Source organism: Myripristis murdjan, chromosome 3, assembly GCF_902150065.1.
Source record: "Myripristis murdjan chromosome 3, fMyrMur1.1, whole genome shotgun sequence".
Lineage (NCBI taxonomy): Eukaryota > Metazoa > Chordata > Actinopteri > Holocentriformes > Holocentridae > Myripristis > Myripristis murdjan.
In genome coordinates, this window is record NC_043982.1 from 36,524,062 (window position 1) to 36,550,905 (window position 26,844).

At 40.4% G+C, this 26,844-nt stretch overlaps 1 protein-coding gene across 1 annotated transcript in view; it reads left to right on the forward strand.

Moving 5' to 3' along the window:
• The window catches only part of ush2a (Usher syndrome 2A (autosomal recessive, mild)), a 277,638-nt gene that overhangs the window by 77,277 nt on the left and 173,517 nt on the right, over positions 1–26,844 (forward strand). The window contains 7 exon segments of the mRNA XM_030046799.1: positions 3,109–3,229; positions 3,762–3,909; positions 6,904–7,188; positions 8,763–8,938; positions 10,744–10,891; positions 15,267–15,373; positions 15,642–15,765. Coding sequence (XP_029902659.1) covers positions 3,109–3,229; positions 3,762–3,909; positions 6,904–7,188; positions 8,763–8,938; positions 10,744–10,891; positions 15,267–15,373; positions 15,642–15,765 — 1,109 coding nt within the window.

Below are 26,844 nucleotides of genomic sequence, written 5' to 3' on the forward strand. Positions count from 1 at the left end.
TAACGTCAGCTCCGATTAATGTGGCTAAGCAGCAAAAGTAACAGTAGGCCTAAGCAGTCACATTAAGGCTGAACAGAGTTATATAATTTCAACCCCACCTTTCAGGGGCTTTTGCTAATCACCTTTTCAGGCTGTTATCAATTTACCTCTGAAATAAAGACGACAGTTTTCACAGATGTGTTGCTTTATTAAATGTTCACTTCAGTGTACAGATGCAAACAAATTGACAAATTAATTCAATCAATGGCCTAGGCAACTCATAAAGACTAAACAAATTAATGACGATTAATAGGCTAATTAATAACTGATAACATTAACACATTAATAACAAGAAAAAAGCTATAGCCGCACATCTCCGTGGAAAATCTTACAGGTACTGTCCGTGGTGCTGACTCCGCATTTCATTCTCTATTGTAGAAATTAAAGCTCCATAAAATTCACGGAGGATCTGGTTTAGCTCTTCTTTCTTTACAGGTGAGAAATCAGCTGTTTGCCCGGTGTTTGTCAGGTAGTCTTGTAGACATTTGACGGCCCAAGACGTTGACCGGGCCGTACCGGCTTCATTTCCTGACCTCTCCAGCTAATCCAGCTCTTCGCTCGTCACTCTCGCGTATCTCTCCTTTTTCTCTTCTGTCTTGTCTTCCCCGTTCAGCCGTTTATCCAAACTTAGGTCACCAAATAAATCAAAATTGACAACAAAACGGTCCATTATGCAGACTAACAAAGTTGACAGCGGCTTTTGATGCGGGTTTTCAGTGAAACGTTTCTCGTTGCCATGGAAACCACACAGACTCGGGCAATAACATTGCCGGGCGGAGTAATATTTTCAGTGAAGAGGTTTTTTTCATTTGAGCACGGCTAGCCGTGCTCAATTGCTCATTTGAGCACATTCTAAACATCTGATTGACCAATCAGATTGCTCGGTCGGATCTACGTGTTGTATAATACATGATAAAATCATGAAAGCAGAAAGAGTAAGGGGAGAGAAGGAATAATGTAGACAAGTGGAGCAAACAAGGGCAAGGACGGGGAACAGAAGGGCAGGAAAAAGTGTGTGTGACGGAGAGGGAAGGAAACAAGTGACTTAGGAATAAATACGGATAGGGAAGGAGGAATATAGCAAAACTGTGTCCAAAGCTTACTCCATAGGCGCAAATCCCGGGGGGTTCAAGTGGTCAGTGTCCCCCCCACTTTTAAGAGACGTCCCCTCCACTTTTCAAAGATACCCCCCCAATCCATGAGTTAGAAAAAAAAATTCATATGTGTGTGTTTGTATATATTCACTTTTGAAATAATTTCTCACATAAACACGACACTTTTGAAAAGATTCTTAAAGCAGCACCCCCCGTGTATCCTGCTAACTGGTTTGGTCCGGAGTCCGGTCAGTCCCTACAACTCCGGTGCGACAAGTCGTAAGTGATATCAGCCCAAACGGAATCCGCGGCCGCGGAATTTGAACACAACAGTGTTGCAGCAGCAGTGTCGGTGTAGCTGAACGCATCCCGCCCCCCGACCCCATCATGTTCTTATATTTTACATACATGGGCGACACGAATCACTGCCAGAGAGAGGCCAGATGAATCCACCGGTGATGTTTATGAGAGCGGGGGAGTGTTGGAGTGTAAAGTTTGTCAGCACTCGCTGGATTATCTGAGGGAACAGACCACTGTGGAGCATCTAAAGTCCCCAAAACACTACAACAGAAAAAACAATGGTTTGGGTCAGTAACATCTACTGCCTAACAGCTGGTTAACAGTCTGAAATCATTTGATTCATTTGATTTGATGCTGACAGCTAACTCTCGAAGTTAAACTCCGTAGTGTGCAACGCTGTTGCGCGCGCGCATGTTAATTTTTTTTTTTTTTTTTTTTTTTTTTAATTTTTGCTCCAAACACATTGATTATAGTACTGGATAACTGTCTAAAACCTTAAAATGGAAAAAAAAAAAAAAAACACTCCACAGAATCCCACAGATTTTCCTCCTGAATCACGACAGAAAACCAGAAAAAAGTTTGCAGATTCTGTTTGGACTTGTATATAATTAATAAGTCAGAAACAGGCAAGACTGCCCTCACTCAGAACAGATCTGTGTTGAATATGGCCAAGTCATACATGACACTGTGTGAAGCAGCTGAAGGAGATGTGCTCCGGTATCTTCAGTGTTAACCCACCTGACAGCAGACAGATGGACAGAAAGCTATTCATGTACATTTGTTGTTCATGTAAAAAGTTGTTGATGTTGAATGTGCAAATTGCACTTTCAGAATTATTCAATATTGTGGAAAAATGTGGCAAATTCATTTGATTACAAACTGTGTTGTGGACATAATAGAAATGAAAAGCCAAGCCATAAAAGACTATCTGTGCACTTACCTTTTGATACGTTTTGTGAAAATAAAACAAATGAAAGAGAGAAGTAATCAAGTATCATTAATGCTGTCATTTTGTCAACTGGCCCCTGGCCCCTTGCCATTTTCCTAAAGTGGCCCCCAGGTTCAGGTATTTGAGTAGGCCTATCCCTGCCCTGGAGCCTGCCAAAATACTGGTGACATGTAGTGTATAGCGTGCGACTATTCCAGCATGTGCATTTTATATTGTACAATGGTTAATATTGGTGTACCCCCCTCTTTTGAGAAATTGAGGACTTGACCCCCCCAGTGGTGGAGTCGGATTTGCGCCCCTGGCTTACTCAAAGGGACAATAATTCAAATTTTGACTCTTTACATCAGGGGTTGGAGGTGTGGAGATGTGCTATGATATGGTAGAAAGATTAGGGCTCACGGTATAAAGAATGGGTGGGAAGGAAAAACAGAGGGAGGTACTGTTGGACAGCAAGGGGGCAGAGAAGTTTGAAGGTAAAGTGAGAGAGCTTGTGGGAGGTCTGGTTGAGTAGAGCCAGCAGGGTTTTAGCATGGTGGGACGACGAGGACAACCAGCACTACTTTTTGCACTGCACCATGCTACAGAGCCATAGCATCCTACTGGAGAGGTAGCAAAGGAGGAAAAAGGGGGATTTAGTGGGTGTGGTGGGGTTGGGGGCTGTGTAGGAAAGCATTGAGAGAGTATGAAGTATTCTCCTTGCTTGAGCTCCCTCCTTGTCTCCCACAGATTTGTGCTGTCCTCCATGGAGTCAAGTGAAGCAGCGCCCATCATCCAGTACAGAGGTTTGTCTACAGAGGCAGTAGCAAGCGGTCTCAAGCCATTCACCCAATACAACTTCACTTTGCAGGTAGGTGAGGCTAAACGGCAGGTTGTGTACTTAGTGCCTGCATCATTTTGCACAATATAAATAAAATGTAGAGACATGGGCCAGCATGGGGCGCAGTTTTCAATAATACAAATACTGAGGAAGCATATGTTAAAGGAAAACATCTCGTATTTAGATGCTGTATCCATCAGTCAAGTGCCCAGTAATGTGATGAGAACATAAACGTTTATAGTCATCAGTGTACCAGGTGATTGCTCACTGGTCAGAGCTTCATGCTAACTCTTTAGCATTCATCAATTTGAGTGATAATAGATGCTTTTTAGATAATCTTACCAGTTGTCACCAAATATCTTGGTTTGCATGGAGCACCAGAGCTAATGATGGACTGGAAACACATGAATGATATTGGTCTCTTTAAGCTCATCCCTCAGTTGCCAAGTTGGTTCATTTAAGAATAACAAATACAACTAATTAGTGCCACAAAGAGCACTTGTTCTAACATTTAAGGCTTTGAAAGTGATAAGTAATGACAACATCCTAACCTCTCCTACAGGCGTGCTCTGCTGGAGGGTGCACCTCTACCCATCCACTGTCTGTCCTGACGGCCACCGCACCCCCGCAGAACCAGCCTCCACCCAGGAGCAATGCTACGGGTCCACATACACTGCATGTTACATGGGACCCCCCCAGCCATCCAAATGGTAGGACCCCCAAGGGTAAAAAATCTGTCACATCCTTGCAGCTCCACCAAGGTGCATGAGCTAAAAGAACCGAAGGAATGAAAAGAATTCAGCTACTCTTGGGAAATTATTTGACAAAACTATAATCTTAAAACCAACACGTTTCAGTTGCAGTGACCTTTGTCATGATAGTGCAGTTAAAATGTGTTAGTTTTAATATTAAAGCTTCGCCAAAATGCTCCCCAACACACATACACCACGCACTTACATCAAAATGGCCCGCAACTCCCAACAAAGTTGCAGGCCATTTTGATATATGCTTGTGATTTCACCCTGAGACCAACACCCAGACTCATTAAGTGAGCTATGGCTGCTAGCAGTGCCAGCAGCTCACTTTAAACATACAGCTGTATATTTCATTTAACATGAGAGGGCACAATGTAAACAAAGGTCCATGAACACATAGACACAAATCACATATTCATGCAAATAAGAAGGTAAATTACCATATTGAAATACATTAAGATTAAATTACATTACAATATATCTTTTAAAATAATGTTATGTAAGTACAGGAGTAAAACAACAATGGCACACATGCGCAAGCAAATTATGCAGAAGGCGTGAAGCACTTGCCCAGTAATATGGCTTTTAGACGGATGTCACTCAAGAAGTACAAGAATCAACCTTCTAACATCACAAAACACACATGTGCCCTCTCTCTCTCTCTCTCTCTCTCTCTCTCTCTCTCTCTCTCTCTCTCACACACACACACACACACACACACACACACACAACCACAGCCGAAACTGCCTTTGGTAAATCCAGAGAGCTTTGTAATGGCTCTAAGGCTCAGTGTCATTATAAGCTCTGTAACCTGGGTTTCCTTTTTCTGTTTGTGTGTGTGTGTGTGTGTGTGGTTATGTGTATCTCTGTTAATCTGTCTCTCTCTCAGTGTCATACTAAGCCCTCTAACATGGATTTCTCAGTGTCTCTTTCTTTCATTCTTTCTCTGTCATCATTTTGTCATTAAGTTTTTTTTTTTTTTTCTCACTGTCTTGATATTGGTTTTGACTGGACTCACCTCCAGTCTCTGTCTGGAGTTGTACTTGATCTGCAGTGGCTTTGGAAAATATACAGACCCCTTCACTTTTCCCCCACACTTTAGCATGTTATAGCTTTAATTTAAAATAGGTAAAAATGACATTTTTGCTATCAAACTGTTTACAATACCCTATAATAACAAAGTGAAACATGGATGAGATTTTGAGGAAAATTTATTTAAAAAAGAAAAAAAAAAAAGAAATTAAAATATATTATTTATGTGTATCCAGACCTATTGTTGTGACATTTCAAATTTCGCTCAAATGCATCCTGTTTCCTTTTATTATCCTTGAGATGTCTCTAGAGCTTTCTTGTCGTCCACCCATAAATTCAGTTGATTTGACCAAGATTTACACCCATCTGTAACCTGGCTTATGGCTCCAAGTTTATTCTCTTACCTATACACATAATGTTTTGTTTTGTCCCATTAGTTAAGGGTATGGGAGAAAGATCAGACTCTCACATTTCAGGATGAGATGACCCCCAGTCATTCGATGGCTGTGGTCATTGTTAATGTGAAGACAGAGAAACCTCCATTCAAAAGTCTGTACAGCACTAGTTTCTCCCTTAACATCAGTGCTGTGCTGCACTCATACTACAGGTGGAAGTGGCCCAAATGCAACTGTGTGCCTACATGTGACCCAGATTTTATTTTAGAGCAGTATGGACACCAAAAAAAGTATATAAAGTGAGAGTGAAGAGGGTGGAATGGGATGAGAGGGATTTTGCAGTATAACCCACCCAGGGACTATGGATGAAAATTAGCTCATTAACTAACTTATTAACATTGATGTGGAAACTGAAACGTTGATAAATGTGCATTGACCCTGGTAAACAAACAAACAAACAAATAAATAAGAGGGAGAGGGAAACTGAGATAGGGTAAAAATGGGGGAAAAGAATGGAGAGAGAAGAGGGGACAGAGAAACAATTGGAAGAGAGCGGTGCTTGCAAAAAAAGGTTCAGCTTTTAGCCTTTCTAAATTATTTTAATACTTTTAACTCTGACCCTTTATTACAGCATTTGGACACTCATCTATTCCACCGTGGGTCTGTAAATCTCTTATTGTATTTCAGCTGTGCTCTGTCCTCATTCTAACCAAGCCCTGTCAGTTTCCTATTACAATAACAAGTGGAATGGAGTGTGTGAGAGTAGGACAGTAGCCTGATTTCCACCAGAGAACTAAACAGGACCAGCCAAGATTTAGTCATTATCTGCCCGTTTCCAACCACAGGGTCAAACAGTGCTTGTCAGTGCTTTCTCATTATATGTGCAATTCGATTTCCCTCGAAGCAGCATTGCTGTCTTGTGAAAATGTGCACATTTTATTATCCTGTTGCCAACAGAGATTAGCTTTAAACAAAGCTATAGTTTCAAATACACACTCGATACTTTGTGTGTTTTTTCATGAACTGAGTTGGCTTTGGAAAATTAAATCACTAATAGAAAGAGTTAAGCTGTGGAAAATCAATGCAGCGGTTCCCTAAAAATACTTGTAGCAGCTATGATTGTTTCCCCTGTACATTTTCTCCAACAGCAGCAATCAGGAGTAATTTGTTAGAGTGGTTTCACTTTATTAGTAGGTTTAAGATGAATTACACATGACTGAAAAATCTGTGATAGCAACCACTATAGTCCAGCGGATAGCCGTAATGTAAGATCATTTTTACACACATGACAAACATAATAATCATTCAAAACTAAGACAAATTGAATATGGAGCAGAAAGTTTGAGTTTTGTTGTTCCCAAAATGACAATAATATATCTTTGGTTAGCTGATAAGATTGTTTATCAATACTGATGACTCGAAAAAAACAAAAGACACAACAGTATTCTTATTCTAGTGTTTGACATTTTACCTCTGAAGTAGACATTTGGCTTTCATCTCAGTTGTTTTGCTCCCTGTGCAGGAGTCATTACACGATACGAAGTTTTTCTACGAGGACCAATGGAATCGCAGAACCTCACAAGCCCCGCCCCAGAAAAGAGGGTGTTCTTGAGCTCTGGTTGGCCAGATCCAAGTGACTCTCAAGACACACCAATGGAAACCAACGGGAGCATCACGGTACCCCCTGAGAGAAGTGCCATGGTAACGGGTCTGCAGGCATTTTCAACCTATCAGACGAGAGTTGTAAGCGTCAACATGGCAGGTGGTGTGACATCAGAGTGGACCACAACACGTACCATGGAGGGAGGTCGGTACACACACACACACACACACACACACAAACTTGATGCTCAGTGGATCTATGTATCATTTTTCAGTCACACTGGGGGATGGCATTAAAAGTTCATCCAGGGATACATGTATCAAAGAACCATTTCAAATCAGTTTAAATTTCATATTTATTAGTCTTTTGGTCCTTGTATCAGAGCAGACAGGAATGAAGGTTTAGTTGCATAAAAATATGTACCAAAACAGAGTGTTGTTGCTATTCTGTTGACAACAAAATACCATGTGAATGCAACAATGTTGAACAGCTGAAATGTAAGTCCTGAATGTCAGACCTCCCCACTTGGCCATAAATGTAGCATAATAACTACAAATGAATGAAAATGGTTTAAAAGCAGAATCACCAGAATCAAGTGAGGCTTGGGCTGAGAGCTGCCTTGTCCACCAAAAACTTTGTTGGTGAAGGCAAGAATAACAGACAAGTCTGAAATAAAACAAACATCAAAAATGTGAGGCAGAAGGAAAAAAAGAGTAAAGAAAAGAAATAGGGGGAGGAAAGAGGGAATAAGGAAGCATGTGTGGGGGAAGGGGAAACTCATTAAGGTATTTGAATTCCAAAGAGATGATATGGCTCATTAGGACTAAATGATTGCCTCCAACATCACTCTGAGCTATGTGTCTGGATAACAAGCATATGATAACACCATATTAAACTCGGTGTGGGTGTGTGTCTGTGTGCGCGTACATGTGTCTGCGCTGGAAAGAATACGACTATGGTTATGTCTACCATGAATCACATTTCACAGCGTATTTCACAGCTAGATGCCATCAACAGCAGAATAAAAGAATCCTTCCCTCTAATCTGTAATGTATCACAGCCGCAGAATTTTAAAATGCTTAAATGCATTAAGTCCACATAATATCCATAAGTCTTCAGTTTGAATCCATTTCGTAGTGACTGAACTGATGTCTTATTTAATTCTCTATAAACAGTTCAACGTTTTCCGTGGTTAAGTGGCATGATTAATAGTTTGCAGAACACAAACAAAACAAACAAAAAAAACATATTACAAAATGGTGCGTCCCATTTCTGGGGTTTGCATCTCTGGTACTGTTGTGTTCTTCGGTTGTGTATTTTTGTTTGCAGTACAGTTAAGCACAGAAAAAATTAAAAAATCAATAAACTCTGGGGTCTGTATTCACAAAACACCATAAGGCTAAAAGTACTTAGCTCCTGACTTGCCAGTTTAGGAGCGACTCCTAAAAATTGTCGGTGTGCCACTCCTAACTTTAGGAATTTGAATTTTTGAGGTTATTGGAGCAGGAAAGCAGCGATGTATCCCATTCATACAACAAACTAGAGCAGCCAGCGACTCTTTGATTTCTGCCAATATACTGTTTTAAAGTTTCAAGTTGTGGAGAAAATGCCAAAATGCCATTAACTCTTATAACGCAGTGAACACCGCAGATTGATGCTCCTTTTGATCTAAACTACTCTAGCAGGTTGGCATATTGTTTTAAACATATCTAATCAGTGTGTGTGTATGTGTTTGTGTGTGTGTGTGTGTGTGTGTGTGTGTGTATGTGTGTGTGTAGCTCCAGAGTTCATGGCTCCTCCGGAAGTGTCCGCAGTATCTTCCACCAGTCTGAAGGTTACCTGGAGCACCACTGAGGGTCACGGGGTCATTGCCAGAGGAAAGGTCACAGAATACCGGGTCAACTTACTCACCGAACAGAGCAACAATCCCTACGCTCCGCCGGTTATTAGTCAGGTTAGACACACACACACACACACACACACACACACACTAGGACAACATGAGGTCATATTGTCGAAGAGAACTTACCCCCAAGCTCCACTGCACCAATCAGTTGACACCCATTAGACTCTGAAGGACCTTCTTTGAAATCATGGAAAGCCGCTCCACTTCTCACATTTGAGAAGAAATGAACCTGTGGCAAAAATCATTCTACACTGTATACGTGGTTGTTGCACTGTTTTTAGTTTGTTTGTTTGTTTGCTTGTTTGTGTGGGTTTTGTGTGTCCAAATGCACGTGAGCACTGACACTGTGCATGCATCTATGTTTGTGGAGCTAGCAAGGTCAAAGAAATGCTGGCCTCTGCTCTTCTCATCACACAGGAACAGGATGTTAATTCACTTTGGAAGGATTGCATATTGGCAGAAACACCAGAGTTGCTATTTAAACTGGGCTTCAGGATTTACATCTTTCCTGGTATCAAATATAAAACAAGTTTGATCTGTTGCTTCTGAATAATCCCATCCAAATGATTAAATATTGATGGTATATTATGTTCAAAGATAGCCCACAGTAATTGCACTGAATTTCTATGTTAGATTTTATTTTAAATAATCCTCATGGTGAACAGGCCATCCAAGAAAAAGTCAGGAGAAAAAATCTTGTATCATAGCGTGTCATAGCCAAGATGGACCAGCCACACCTGGCCAGAGGAGGTCCGCCGCCCTCAGCTTCCTCCTCCTTCACCTCCTCCTCTACGTAATCATCCTCATCATCGCCCTCTTTGCATTTATCCATAAGCAAATATTGTGGAGCACGCAGCAAACTGCAGTAATACCTTTTCTTGACTGTAGTGCAGCTCCACCTGTGCAGACGAGGCAGCGAAACCGCAACTTCAAACCTGCGCTCCAGCACGTTTCTGGTTGTAATGGAGGCATTGTTGTATCTCTGCTCTGCAGGGTATGAGGATTTGGATTTCAACAGCCAGGAGTTTAGTGTGTATGTTTAGTGTCCATATGAAATTAAAGAAAATACAATGTACTCAGGTAATGTAAAGTAATCCCTGTCTTTGATTAATGGTAAAAATGCCTTGTAAGTCATGTAATGTGATTTTATTCTGGAAACACAAGGGGTCAGGTAGATCTACAAATAATTTTCATGTTTGCACCTAGAATAAAACATGCTTTCACTGGTTGCTAAATAGTGCTCACAATCTGGGTTAAATGAGCCATTTTTCCTGCAGTAAATCAGGCACAAGAAGATATTACATTAGAATAAAATCCTGCTTAATTTTGCAGTATCTAGCTGACTCACTTCAAATATTCATCAGTTTTAAGGAGCTAAATGTTTGTGCGCTGGTGTTCACCTTAAGTTGCACTCGCAAAATATATGTGCAGACCATTGATAAATCAGAATTGTCATTTTTTACACATGCAATGCCACCATAAACCTTTAGTAAATTGGGGGATAGTGTTAAAATAATGTGAAATTGTACCTTAACAGTTGTAGTTTGCAGTATCTGGGGTAGACTGTAACAAAGTTAATTATTTACCACTTATATAGATTTGTATATTAGCTCCACCTCAATACAGTGCACACAGTATGTTCCAGTGAATACACAGTGGTTGTGTGTCTACATGGTGCCTGGTTTCAGGCGATATATGTTGTATATGATCACATATGCACTCCTGCACCATGACTGTTTGTGTATGAAGTTGAGGGACTGAAAGTCTGTGACTTCTCTGCTTAGCTTATTTTTTCCTCGTCTTAAATCTAAAAGTTTTGTTTTCCCCTCTGTTCCTTTTCCTCTCTCATTCAGGTCTTGCATAGAGTGGGGCCATCTTCTCAGCCTGTTTATTTAGTGACAGGATTGAAACCGTACCATATGTATAACTTCACTATTACACTCTGCACTAAGGCAGGCTGTGTCACCAGTCTACCAAGCACCGGACAGACTCTACCTGCAGGTAAGGCACAGAAACAGGCAAACATATGGCTAAAAACAGTTTAAATGTGCACTTTCCACCACTTGCTCATTTTTATTCTGCACTTTTTTACTGGCAATTTGGGAATAAAGTTTCTGGTCACCGGGGCATTCTCATGTCCTAGAACAAATATGTCTGTGCATTCACAAGACAGATGACAAAGCAACAGGCAACAAGTCATTTGCAGTGGCAGCTGGAGACATGAAGCTACAAACACATCTGACACTCGAGAAGTTACAGAAAGCTGTCTTCAAATTTTTTCAGTGCTTAAGTGACACGGACTAGCCTCTCCAAAGTTCCACTACCTACCACTAAGAACAGAGGAAAAACTAATTCTAACTGTCAGCCGGTTTCCCGTTTCCAGTTTTAGTTTCCCCTCACTGATGATACATGGTGATGAAAAATACAACTTGGCCAAGGATGGCAGCAATGTTGGTGTGCCAAATAAGTCACTTTTTTTTTTTTTTTTTTTTTTTTACTAAAACTTGTATAATGTCATACAATGCACACAGCCACACATGCTGTATACACGCACAGGTATTCATGAATGGAAAGCCTTTAATTACATCAGTCAACATTTTGTGGGAAAATCGGCGACAGTGTAACCCCCCACGCTTGACCATTTTGCAGCTTTGTCACCCGTGGTATGAACGTGGCCAAAAGAAAAAAAGCGTTAGCCATATACACTTGGATATGTGACTTCATGCCAGTGCACAGATCTTGATTTTAAAAATACAGGAAGTGACAATAATAGTTGATATTTTAGGGATGATAGTAGTTCAGTGATGTTTGCATTCATGCTCAATACTGACTAGACCCGTCAAGGTCAGAGTAGTAGCGTGAATTCTTAATTTATGTGGTATTCCCCTTTTAACAACTACAACACATCCCTCTTTCACACACACACACACACACACACACACACACACACACACACACACGCAGGCGCGTATACACAGTCAGTCACTGGGTACTTGAGTGGCGACAGCGCTGGTGGTGTTAACCAGAGGGGATATTCATGGCGCACGGCAGTAAAAACAATTTACTGTTAATTACAAGGAGAAAAATGTGGCGTAGCACACACTCCCTGCTGGCCATGAATCAAACACACACACACACACATGCTCACACAAACATACATACACACACACTCTTAGATTTATAACCACTATGGAAGTAGGATGAATTAGCTGTGTTTAATAACTCAGACACAAATCACGGCGACTGAGACGAGCCCTAATTGATCAGTGCAGGGTGACGGATACACATGTGCGCACATACCTCATTTTTTATTCATTCTCTTTATTTGTCCGTCTCTTTCTGACAAAGTCTGTCCCTCTCTCCCTCTTTCACTCTCCATTGTTTAGTTATTTCCCAGCTTGTCTGTGTGTATGACTTTCTCGTTCACATGCACACTTGTAACACAGCTTAGAGGAACATGAATCATTCTGCAGCATACATATTGTGCACACACACACATACTCTCTCTTTCTCTCTTTCTGTCACTGTCTCTCACACTTTCACACACACACACACACACACACACACACACACACACACACACACTTTTCCATCTGTTCACCTGTGGTCTCCACTCTTGCTATTTTTGTTGTATTTGTTTCTCTTTTATTTCTGTTTTGTTTATATCGCTTTAGGTAAATAGACAGTGAGCGCTAGAGACAAACCTTTCATCTATAAATACTTGCTCAGGGATTTGCACTTTTGAATATACTCTTAACGGCTACATCTGTTGACATAGCGAAGATTTTTGTTTCATATGATTCCTGAAAAGTTCCTTGTTTTTATTGTGATGAATGATATTTCATATAGTAATCAGTGGACTTTTTGAATGTATTTTTAATGGCTGCATCTGTTGACACAGCGACAATGTTTATTTCAAGCTATTCCAAAGACTTGTCTTGACTGTAATACAGTACAATACAATATGGCTTATTGTACCCAGTTGACTTTTTGAATGTATTTTTAACAGCCACATCTGTTGCCACCATTTTGTTTCATCCAATGCCAAAGATGTCCCTTGTTTCAACTATAAGAAATGATAATGGCATATGCTTTTAGACAAAGACATTTTTTTCTTTAATTTTAAAACCATTTGCATAGCACGTGCTATTCCTTTGGGTATTGTACTTCTGTTGGAGCTCCAAACTTGTGCTGCTTATTCTGAAATTGCAGTCTGGACTAGTTTACGGAAAACAGTTGATACTAATGATACTGAAGATAATATTTGCACATCCAAACTTACCTCATCTCAAGCACGGCATACAATCAAACTCTCTCTTGAAATAGGAATGCCAGCACAGTAAATGGGGCTCTTGGTAAGGTGTACTTGACTTCCCAAGGCTGTGCCATTAGAGCCAGCTACCATCTGCTGTCAGAGAGCTGACAGCATGTGCAAAACCACTTTAGTAACACACAACAGACAACACTTGACTAAACACTTGACTAAATAACAATGCACCCCGAGACAGACAAAATGACAGAGAGAGTGAGAGAGTTCTGTGTGTTGATGCATTTATTTAAGTGTGTGTGTGTCTTCTCACAATGTTATCGATCAGAGCGTAAAGTGAGTGGCTAATCAGGGGCTGATGGTGATGTTTTATGTATCCTACATCCATAAAGGCTTGTTCTACAAGACATACACACACACAGACATATACACATACACACACTCACACTGTAACACCACTCAACAGAACAGGGACTTTATTGATTTACGCATAATTGGCCTGAGGCCCTTCTTGAGGAGAGAAAAATGCATGGCAAGGGATCGCCATGTCAATAAGTGATGTGTCTGTGTGTGTGGTGTAACTGTATGCTAAGAGCTTGTGAAGACATGTCAGTCGCCGTTAAAACAGAAAACACTGAACACATACACAATTGCTCCCAGGGAGCTGGTCCATGATTTAGCTGCTTCATTACCATGGCTGAAGCCAAAATTAACCTTTCTGGTGCACTGTTAACCTTGTGTGTGCATGTGTATGTGTGTGTTTTGTCAAACTGTCTCACGGTGTTTAGTGTATTACAGTGAATTAACAAGGAGACACATTAAAATTTACACACACACACACACACACACACACACACACTATTGCTCTGTCTGTTGATATCACCACTGTCCTGTTGTTGTACACTGCCCTCTGTGTGTGTAATCTGAAAAGGATTAAGTGCAAAATGAATGAAAATGAATAACTCAGCAAACAAATGAAATTTTGCAAGTGTAAAATGAGTTGTTCTGCTCCAAATTACAGTGTTTAGAGAAGAATAGATTACATCAGGATTCTTCTATGGGGAACAATTATCACTTCACACAGGATGAAGAGACAGATGTCGTACATCACAAACTTTAAAGCCACCTCCCACTTCTCGACTCACAGATCATAAAACAGTCACACTTTTGCAGTTTCATCTACTGCCTTACCTTCTAGTCGTGCACACACACACACACGCGCGTGCGCACATATACACACAGGCACACACACACAGGCACACTTACTCCAATGAAGAAATCCATTTGAAATGAAAAGATACGCTTGTTTTCTAGTACTTCGTACACTTAAGGAATGCACCAATGTTTTAAACTCAAGGTGTGTGTGTGTGTGTGTGTGTGTGTGTGACACAGAGAATGTTCTCAATGACACCATAGCTCAATTTCAATAGACTGGTGAGCTATCGATTGGCAGTAATTTATGGTTTGATGTGCCAAGATGAGCCTCTCAAGACAAGCTGTCCACTTCCCATTTAAGAGCTCTAATAGGAATCACGCTAAAGATGGCCTGCATGCGTGTGTGTGTGTGTGTGTGTGTGTGTGTGTGTGTGTGTGTGTGTCAGTGAGAGCTAATTTACTTCTACCAGTGACCATTTAGACCATTACTGAAACACACATGTGCATGCACACACACACACGCAAACATAAGGATGAAATGACATGTCGTGCACACACATCCTGCCTGTCCCTATACCACTCCATCACTCCATATGTTTCTAACTCCTCCATATCGCCTGTCAGCTTCGTTGCAGGTCTCCTCTTGATTTATTTATCAAATGTCTTAAAGCTACAGCTCCAGTAGTATTTGAAAAGGAAATTAAATGAACATCTAAAGTGCAAGAAGTAATTTAATTTGCCGAGCGAGAATGACACATTTGTACAGTTAAGAACATAGCCAGTTATCTAACGACATGGTCCTTAATTAATGATAATAAATAATCAATTACAATTAATTATAGCGTTAACTATTAAAATGTAATAAAAATATAAGAATGTGCTTTGAGAGCACTTACTTGTGTTACTCTGTCTTCATCCAGTCTCTCATTTATCTCTTCCTCTTTCTCCTCCCAGCTCCATCAGGGTTGTCGCAGCCTAGATTACATCAAGTGAATGAAAGCACCATTCAGATCAATTGGGACCCCCCAGCCCAACTCAATGGGCCACACCCACTCTACCAGGTCTGTGTGTGTAAGCATGTGTGTGTCAATCAGCATGTGTTTTATTGCAGTATGATTGTTGTGTGTTTTGTGTTGGAAACAAAGTACATGTTTTGATTATGTTAGTTTCTGCCACCGAGTGTGTGTCTCTGGCATTTTGAGCCTCTGACTTGTGTTTTTTCTTCCAGTGTTATTCTTGATGGTTTGAACCAGTTATCGATTGGTTCATAGATAATTTTTTAGTATGATCATTGTTTTTATAGTAACTGTTACCACTTATTTTTCCCAGGTGGAGCGAACAGACGTTTCTCTGTCTGATCCACGGGACCCTGTCGTCAGGGGGACCAGGTTCCCAGGCAGCAGTTACTACCGCTTTCCCAGTGACACCCTTCCTGTTAACACAGACTTTACAGGTGAGCAGAGGGTCCTCATGCATGTGAATGAGTGTTTGTGTGTGTCTGAGAGTGTATGTCAGTTTGTGCTGTATATATGCTTATGTGTGTCTGTGTCTGTGTGCGTGCTTGTGCGTGTGTGTGTGGGAGATAGCAAGCAAGAAAGACTGCCGTTCCTCTACACACCTGTGTTTGTGGGCATGTATACCTGTATGCGTGTACATGCACATGCATTTGTGTGTGTGTGTGTGTGTGTGTGTGTGTGAGAGAGAGTGTGTGTGCATGTCGTTGTTCAGTCATCGCTCCACTGTCTCCCAGTCTCACTGTCTTCCAATGACTTCCCCAGTCATTTTAAAGGACAATTATCTTTCTGTTTACCAGCATCATTAGAGAGCTGAGCTCCACAGCCAAACATGTTCTGCTTCATCTGAGAACATCACCCAGTCTGACGCTCATAATTAATGACTGCTGATACTAATCAGTAGGATTTGAGCTTGCAAAGCTCTTCGATACCACTTCAGCTAACTTTGGCACTCTGCTGCAGAAACCTTGTATCGCCAATAATGTCATTATGTGTGGGCATAATGTGTTATTTTCGTGGGCCCTCAGCCAAAAGTTTCATAGTGCTTGTCGAAAATGCATGTTAAAGACCCCATGAAACAGACTCTTACCTTCTTGATTTGATGTATTTCCTGTTGAAATAGGAAGTTTAGGTGGCACACAGTGCAGGGACGGAGCTTTCACAAGTGCAAACCGATAGGATCTCAGTTTGAGAGAAAAACACAATCTAATTTGAAGGGATAGGTGGATGAGAGAGGATGTTTAAAGATGTTTGAAGGTTTTATTGGTTGAAATTTTAAGGAAAACCCACTAGTGCATGCAATGATGTCACTATTTATGATGTTCTGTTTTACAGGAAGTAGAAGTCATTTGAGGTCATTTCAGAGGACTTTGAAGTTGCAAAAATGAGTAGCATCAAAACACAAATCCTTTTTCCTGATACAGATTTTGGCTCTCTGTCACATAATCTTGTTTCATACAAATATCTAAATATTTTTACCACCCGGAAAGAGCCTTATAAGTAATCATTGTCTGAGACTTTGAATATTTGGTCATTGCAATAAATACATTTTGCTTTTGGTCTTAATGCCATGAAACTCTGTCAGCAATCAGAGGAGGGGACAGATTGGGGGGAAATGGTAGAACTTCCCTAAAAAAAAGAGAATAAAGTAAGGATGAGGGGGATGAGGGAGATGAAGAGAGCACAGGAGGAATCAGATGGCGGTGAGTTCTAATGAAGGAAAGCATTTTGTCTGCATGCACACATATATGTTGAGTGTTTTTTGTTTGTTTGTTTGTTTGTTAAGTTGTTTCACTTTGTTTGGGTGAGGATCCATGCGCATGAATACTTCTCTGTTCCCATTAAGATCTTTCCATAGACGTACAGGGTAGGGGAAGGATGATCTCTGCTCCAAAATCTTAAGTAGAATTGAGGCAGTTTCTATGGAGAGGTACAACACAAAGAAAGTAATCTCTATACAAATCCAAAATAATAACATAATCTATCATAATAATCTATCAGTTAGAATTAAAAGATGTTCTGGTTTTGTGACTTTCATTAGAGGTAAAAGCAATCAGTGTATGTTTTACCCCAGTGAGTAAATGATTATTTTGAATGTTATTTTTCATACCAAGGATGTCAGACCTCTACTTAGAGCATGGATTATTCTTTAATTACTTTCTAAGGCCATGGGAAGTTCATTATCAGAAGTGAAACTACTTTCTCCACAAAGTAACAGATAACTCTGATATGGAGGATTTTTGATTATGATAATAAATATCTAATTCTCCTGTTCCTCTTTTACAAAGTTACTTTCTTACAGTGTAACAGGACAGTCTGTACACTGCTTATATTTCAACAAACAGATCATGCTTTTTGATACTTAGTCGGTGGCCCACCATGTCTTTCTCCACGTCCTTCACAAAGAGTGATGGGTTGCTGTATAAAGCTGTGTCAAACATTCTCCGGAAAAATGTCAAGAAACTTCATCCCACTATTTAAGGTGATGATTCATATGATTATAATAAGAAACCTTAACTTGTGTACCTTGTTTCCACTCTTGGTCATTCTGAATGTTGGATTTTTATCCCAAAAAACAGATGATATTCTTGATAATAAAAGTGTCTCTCCTCTCCTCCGTGCTCCTCCTTCACAAAGGGCAAGGGATCTCTCTGAATACTTCCAGAATTACCCAGTAAATAGATGATGATTTTCTCTATTGAGGGAATGTCTTGCTTCCCCTCCGCTCTCCTCCTTCATAAAGGGTAATGGATCAGACAGTCACTTTAAGACCGGATCTATTCTGGACCATCAATGTGTCGGCAGTCCTCAAACCATCGCCCTTTTACAACCGTCAATACTAATAGCATCATCTACAGACAATTATTCCCATCGAAGCGCACGGAACAGCGAACAAATCAAAGCCAAATCAGATTATGAATGTAATGCAGTGTAATGCCCCCCCAAGAGCCAATTGATCACAGAGGAGAGACTTGTCAATCGCTGATGTCTTATTGAAACCTTGTAACTCCAACATCGGCATTTTCTGTATTTAAATATGAACTGAGTCTTTGCATGGTCCTTTATGGTTTTAGTAAGTTTCCCAGCCAAGGCCCCAAGAAATCAATGAAAAATGGTGGCATAATTTCATATATGCATGCTGCCATCTGTAAACAAAAGTTTTTTTCTTTGCTTGTTTGTTTTTCCTGTAAAGCTGACTTTTTTTTTTAGTTATGAGGTTTTCCGGCAAGGATAGCATTGATGGTTTAGAAGATTAAGATGGACTCTATGTAGAAAACAGCATTTTATATTTTTTCCACGTCCACATTACACACCGTTCTGGGAATATTAATAATTTGGTGTTTTCTATAAATGGTTCACTTGATGTCAATTAAGGGCACATGACCTGGGTCAATATTTTCTATGCTAAGTGCCAGTTAAGATAAAAAGATGTTTTACCATGTAAAATCAATGGTCTGATATGAATAACCTTGATGTCCGTTTACATAAATACAAAGTGGCCCACTCAGCTGCAATTACAAGGGTCTCTCTCTCGCTAAAACTTATTTTAGTTCAAAATGGGTTGTTTTCCCATTGGCAGCCCTTGTTGTAATGCGAGAGCTCTGTCAGTGCATGTCTCTGATAGGTGATTAGTCTGATCCTTTGTAAGTTAAGGGTGCTTCTTCATGGTGAATGAATTTAGAGTACTTGAGGTCAGTATGTCCCACACTGATTCTATTATCATATGTGGTCAATTTTGTGATATGATACCCTGTAAGTGCTTGTATCCTTGAATACATGTTCAGTCATGTATTTCATCTCATCCTAAAGGGGACTTTCTGGACTCATTTTTCACCTTTGAGCTAAGGACACTGTTCTGTACCTGAGCTAAGATCAAACTATATTTTTCCAGGTAAAATCAGCATTTTAATATGGACACTGCATCAAAATACATGATGAGACCCCTCACCTCTTTTGTAATGATTCAAAGTATCTGGTGTAGCATCAGCATCATTGTAATGACAATGATGGTCTGCTCAAATTTATATAAACCCAGATTCTTCCATCCAAAGTAAATGAGGAGAGATGAAACATCAAACAAACATAAATGCAGTTAAAAAAGAAATGTGTGTGTGAGAGAGAGAGAGAGAGAGAGAGAGAGAGAATGTGAGGGAAGAAATGAAGGACTGAAACGAAAAGACTTGGATCATTTCCAGCACTCAGCTTCTACAGTGCATTGCCACAGTACCACTGCAGCAGCTGAGCAGGAAAGAGGGAAATGTTAAATGATACAAATTATTTTTCCTTAATTAATTTGATTGATTGCCAGGCATTGACGTTGAGAGGAGAGGGGGAGAAGTGTGTGAAGGGAAAGTTTGCGCAGACATCATTAGTTTTTCCCCATTTAAAGATTAATCAGAAGAGGCTGGGCTCTTTAATTCTGTCATTTGTATATTTAATGGGCTGCTGCAGAATCTATGGGTGTAATTAGCTAGCTGCCGCGTTCTCATTAATACGCCAGGCTCTGATTAATGCCAGCAGAGAGCTAACATGACTGGAGTTATTCAGGTTATGTTGTGTAGATGATTACACACAACCTCCACTGTTTACAGAGACAGAGAGAGGAGAAACAATGCAATAACATATGAAACAATACTACCTGATAAATAAGACTCCATTTAAAACTGTAAATGGTTAGGTACTGCTACTTGTTCATTTACAAGGAATTACATAAATCCCCTTTTTTGTTTGTTTTCAGGCAGAGGGACGGGGAAACAGTACAACATAATGTATACTGTATGAACAATAAACATGTTTTTTTGTTTGTTTGTTTGTTTTAACTGATACAACTCAGGCTTGACAGAGTAGCAGTGCTTGTTGGTTGTGACCTGTACTAAGGTGTATGTGTATAAAGTGCTCTTGGAAGTACAACCAGTAGAAGCCATAAATACACCATTAAAAACAGATTAAAAAAAAAAAAAAAAGTCAGATAGAAAGACAAAAAGATTGGCACTTAGTGCATTATCTCCTGGATGAGTTTAGCAGCTTCACAGCCTGCTAAACTGACTGACATCACATACCCATTCCACCAAAAACAAGATTTACAAGAACTTTACCAAGCAAAAATACTCGCTGAATCCTTAAAGTGTTTTTTTTTTTTTTTTTAAACCTTCCCAAATACTGCTTTGAATTGAATGTTTGTACTGTTTGCCTGACATCTTTAATTTATGCTGCAGATGAAGCTAATGATTAAACTCATGTAGCCCTTTATCGGTGACACATTTTTGTCAAGTTCATAATAAATGCCCATTTCAGTTCTAGCAAGAAAAAAGAGACTATTGCCTTCACAAGTGATGTGCTTCTCGCTTTTGTTGGGGATAATATTTGTCAGATTAATTTCCTGCAAAGGCAAAGTAATTAATTTCTTTTAGACTGTTAAGTGACACTTCCAAAGCAATATTATATTTATAAATGCTATAAATTGTATAGCGCCTAATTGAATTATGAAGTTTTATTTGATTTCCTGCTTTTAATTGCTGATAATCAAATTTCATCAGCTATTTAGCATCAAGCATTTGCACTTCTTTAAAGGATGTTCAGGTCCAGGTGCTTGTGTACACTCTTGTGTGTTTGGATATGTGTGTCTGAGAGGATGTGCATGAGGGCATGCTGGTCTTTGCATGTGTGAGTGTGTGTGTATGTTGCATGCATGTGCTTTCACGTGTATTTGTAACAGAGACACCTGTCATGCTGTGGGTCCAGGTGTGTGTGCTGATGCCTCTGAAGTGGTTGTCAGTGTGAAGTGACACAAGTCCCCCGGGGCCAAGCTGAATGCTGAGCACAAGTAGTGTCACTTAGACTCTATACACTCGGACCAAACACCTTGGCCAAGCATGTGTTGACAATCTCTGCCGCTTGTTCCCCATCACTCAAACGCACACATACACACTCACTCACACATTTTATCACACAGAGCATGGCATTTAGCAGCTCTTCTGTATTGTATTAGTTGGTTCGACAATAAAATATAGATGAATATAGGGCATGCTACACACTCCTGCAGAACTCCCCGCCCACACACACAGACACACACACACACACACTTACACGCACACAAACACAAAGCTTATACACACACCGAACAGTCAGTGACCTACATCCTGTTGTTGAAGTGTGGACTTTCCATTGAATGAGGTCAAAGAACAATCTCATGTTTCTTCACACTGATATCAGCCCTTTGGCTACTGTGGCATCCGGGCTGCACCTCTTTTGCTCGCTGCAGCTGAAAACTTTAGATTTAAAGACCAGGCTGCTATAATACAAAAATAAGGATGATGCATGGAATTTAAACTCACATTCTGAAGTGCTGAACCCACAGGTGTTTGCTTCCACAAATCTGGGATACACCTTCACTCTGCCCGTGGAAAACCCCAGTGTTTAACTTACAGTGGTGTACATTTCAGTCACTCACTATGTTTACATGCACACAAGAAACCGCATTATTGTGAGTAACTTGATTATGGCAGGAAATCAGGTAATACATTTACATGTGTCACCTTACACTTATTAATCAAAAATTCCAGCATTCATGTGTATATCAGTATCTTCGTTGTTCCCCTGCATGGAAAGCCATTCAGAAATCTGAGCAAGAGTTTACATGGCCCAATAATTGGGTTTACTCCAGCAGAAATACAGCAGTAAAACAGGTTTCATTTAATCTCTTACCCTGATTTTGGAAACCGTCTTTCTCATTTGCATGGCATCAGCCAGCCAAAACATGCTAGTCAGATAACTACCTGTATGTGGCAAATACCCCGATTGTTTAAATGCATCTGAAGTGCATGTAATCTTGTAGAATGACATGTAGTGATGACTATTTTGCATTCGTAAGATATTTCCACGCAAGAGATTTCTGTCATAAGTAATGTGAATATGATGGCCAAGCAGATGGAGTAAAAATTAAGAGCTAGAACAGACAGCTAGAAAACAAAACACTCATTCTACATCACAACATCACTTTATCCAAAATCCCAGGTGATAGCAATATATGTGTGTATCCCCAGCCCTCCACTAAAGTAGTAAGTTCAGGATATTGTAGCATTAATTAAGCATTATTTATTTATTTATTTACTTGTCTATTTATTTATTTTCTATAGGAAACACCAAGACATGCGCTGTGAGTGACCGTTTAATGTGACTTTGGTTGTTGCACTCGGTTGTTTTGTATTGTACCAAAGTTTTGTGCTGATAAGGCAGGAAACAATATGGATGCTGATGGTGCTTCTCCAAGGTCAAATCCTTAGAGTGTGTGTGAGTGCCCCTTGGGCCTGTCCCATATGTTTGCGCGCATGTGTGTGTATGTGTGTGTGTGACATGTACCTCCCTTGTCCACTATAAAGAGAATGGTGGCTTGTTATTTGCATTGCAGTTCACCAAGGATACCAATATTATGGATATCAATACTGTTGACATCAGGGTTGGAGTAGTGTCTGTGGGTGTGTGTGTGTGTATTGGGGTGGGGTGTTAAACAACGGCAGAGATAGACATAAAAGACAATTAGAGGGGGAATAAGAGAAAGAGAAGAATTCACAGGAGACGAGAGGGGGAGGAAAGGAGAATGAAAAGGTCGAGAAAAAGAAGAGGAAGGTTAAATGCAGAGAGAGGAAAGAAAGGAAGGAATGAGAGTATGACAGAGAGAGAGAAGGTTAAAGGGGGATAATGTAATGTCAGATATCTGTCATGACTTCACTCGTCTCTGCCGTGACAAGGTCATGAATGTAAATGACACATGCCTGCTGGATGTACAGAATGCAGGTCTGATGTAAAGAACATCTTTGTCTGTCTTTTCTCAACGCTGCCCTGCCAAGAACCATGCTTTCATTTACAGGTAGACTGGCTTGGATATGAAAACTGTGTGAAATTACTGCTTATATATTCTGTTGGTAATCAATGATTATGTGCACTGCAGAGATGGTAAAATCCTAAGGAGATACAGCGTATTCCCATTCTTTCAAAATCCAAGGAGCCTGTCATCTACCCATTTTCTCTACTCATATTCCAGTGATTTTTCACACAAACAGTCTAACCCCAGGCTGAATTGGAAGCAACAAACCCTCTGCCAGTTTGAGCTAAAGCAAATAACATATTGATATAAAGCTATATGTTCTTATTTGTATTATTTGTTTGACCTGCACTGCCAGTGTAAGCTGTGTTCATAGGTCGTATATTCCTATATAAAAGCTTTTAAAGCCAGCTGAGTACTTTTAGCAACAATACACTTACATAATTTTTTAGAATCATGAACATGAACAAATATCACATGCATACGTTCTGCCTTCGTATTATTAGATATGTACAGTTTGTCAGTCGATTCCCTCTTCTTCTTTTATTTACTCTGTCTTGTTTGCCTTCACTTCTTCTGGCATTGCAGCATGTGCCAACATGTGCCATCGCCTCTGTCTCTCTGCCTAATATGCCTTCTCTCCGCTGTGCTCCATATAATGGCCCTTTTCAATTGCCAGTGGAGAACCTGGGACTTCCCTTAATCTGGGGCTTGCTAGAACCTGTGAAGTTCAGGTTCTGCCTTTTTTTCCCTTTCCACTGCATGGAGAACCAACCATGAAGGGTAGGAGGAGCTCCAGGCTTAATCTTTTGTAGTCTTTCTTTTTTTCGACTGTCTGCGCACTGGATGCTCTGCTTTCTCAGATGCGGTGAATTTTTTTAAATACTTTTTGAAATTGCTAACCACTGATCTATAAGATTTTAGTATAGATGTATAATATTTTTTTTATGATAGATCAGTGTTTTTAACAGCCGAGTTGAGATTCAACTGAATACTGTAAAACATCAATTAAAAGCCGAGTCAGTCTGCAGGAGAAAAGCCACCTCCTCTGACCACTGCTGCTGCAGTATAGCTGCCATGAGGAGACCGTTTTCCTGTCACATCCTGGGGACAGTGGTAGTGCTGCTAAATAAGCATCATTTTGATGTTTGTTAAAATGTGCAGATGAAGCATTCAGGGTAGATATTCTCATTCGTTGGTGTGCAGTTTGCATTGTTTTGCCTCTGTTTTTGAAGGTTGTTTTTTTCTGGCTGCTTTGTGTTGCAACCCTGTGATAGCACATATTTATGGAAGTGTTGCCAAGTCTCCGCTAGAACCAATCAAAACTACGGTCCCGCTAACTCCTCCTAAAAGTTCCTGGAAGTCAGATTTTAGTATCGTTTCCTGAGCGGGGACTAAGTCAGGGTCCAGGAGCTTAACCTGTATCCTGTCATGGTCAATGGAAACATTTTCAGAAGCCGTGAAATATCGTACACGGTGTGACACATCTCTGTAAGTTCTTGCAGTTGAAAAAAAAAGAAAGTGGGACCTCTATGGCCACATCTGTATTCATCTTGAGTTGGCCCTGGAACTGTCTGACATCCTTCCATGTTAAGTGAATTCACCCAGGCTAATTATTTTGCTAACACCAGTTTCTGATGAACCCCAGACTACCTCCATTCAGCTCCTCAGATCTTCCCACACTTCTGTTCCCTTCAGAGACAGACAGAGCTGTGGAAACACACACACACACACACACACACACACACACACACACGCACACACACATCTAAAACCACATGCTCCATGTCGCTGTGTGGATCTAGTAGTGGATTAAGATCCAATCTCTGATCCAGAGTAACATGGCAGGGCAGCACGCTGGATGAATTCTCAGCTCTCTCTCTCTCTCTCTCTCTCTCTCTGTCTCTCTCTCTCTCTCTCTCTCTCGCTCCCTCTCTCGCTCCCTCTCTCTCTCTCTCTCTCTCTCTCTCTCTCTCTCTCTCTCTCTCTCTCTTGCTCCCTCTCGGTCTATCACTCACCCTGTGTGTGTGTGTGTGTTTGTGTGTGAGTGAGTGAGAGGAAACTGCTGGTCTCACTATCCACCACTTTCCCACATTAAAGCTTTGATTCATAACACTGTATGTAACAACAAAGGAGGCACTGCCACCACTTGAAACAGAGGCAAGACGCCAGTTTAGGACGACAGACTAAATACTTTTTTGAGAAATGAGGTTGAAAAACATTGCCAGTAACAGAGGCATCTCTGAGTTGTTCTTGTTTTTTTTTTTTTTGTTTTGTTTTGTTTGTTTTTGTAATCATTGCCCTAAAGAAGACATGACATAATACTATTAAGTTCTTCAGAAAATAGAATGTCTTCAAGTGAATTATCTAAGCTTAGAAACCTTTGTATAGATCACTGTTTTAAATTGAAAATGCAGCACAGCAATCTGCTGGAGGCCCTGCCATGGTTAGGGACCAAAACTGCATGAAAGGTCCAATTCTTGGAGGTCTCCACATGGCAGGATCTCCAGTTATATTTTTTTGTTTTGTTTTGTTTTGTTTTTTGATTTTTGTTTTTTGGGTTTTTTGAGGCTCCAGTTTATACAATATATTTGTTACAAGTTTAGTCATTTACTGAGATTTTTTTTAATTCCCATAACTTTTCTATTATCTGAGATAGGAGACAGTTGTGGTTTTAAAAGACAGAAGTAAGAGATTGGAAGTGATACGTGGTAAAATGGAGGAAGCAGGCCAGGCTGCTGTTAGTTTTCTGAAGCCTGTCGGTCCCTGAAGCATCTTAGAAGTGAGATCATCTCAGACTGTTGGATTATTGTGGAAATGAAGTGAGCTTAGAGCTATGGTGCTGCTGGGAACCAGGCAGCTTGATGGAGATGTACGAAGGAATACACACACACACACACACACACACATTCTCTCTGTTTCTTTCTTGCTCACACACACACACACATGTGCTTATGGACTTCAAAGTTGTCAAGTTGACTGAAGAGAACACTAGGCCATACATGACAGTTCTGAGAAGAGGGCTTAGTTTGTTATGTACTGATGTGTGAGCGTGTGTGTGAGTGTGTGGAGGGGTGTTTGAGGGTGTGTGAGCGTGTGTGTGAGTGTGTGGAGGGGTGTTTGGCAGAGAGTAGCTGTGCACTGCTTAAGGGGTTGAAGAAGTGAGTGAATGTGCGCTGGCCTAAATTTCGAGCCTTTTGGCCCAAGTCTTTGGGTCAGCCAAAGGGGCATAGCATCTTTTATTATTTATTTACTGATATATTTATTTGTGTGATTGTTTATGTATTCATCCATTCCATCATGATGAAGAAAAACAACACCTGTCAGAATTTTTGCATGGTTAACCTCACCGTTCACCCAGATCACCACCTGGAATAGTGGACATGACATGATGATGATGAATACATTAATCTAAAGTTTTGGCTGGCATGGCTGGATTGAAATTGTGTTGGGAGAGAGACTAATTTTGCCTTTTTTAGATAGTTTTTAGATAGCAATAAAAGAACTGAGACTGGAAATGCTGGTGTAGGAGAGGAGCATGAGGATGACTGGAAATGCTGGTGTAGGAGAGGAGCATGAGGTGTGACAGTGTTGAGTTTAAGGCATTGTGGTCACATGATCACACGTTCAGTCAGCATTCAAGACGACCAACTAATGGAATTATTTTAGTCGAATTTCCCTTGCATTTCAAATTTTA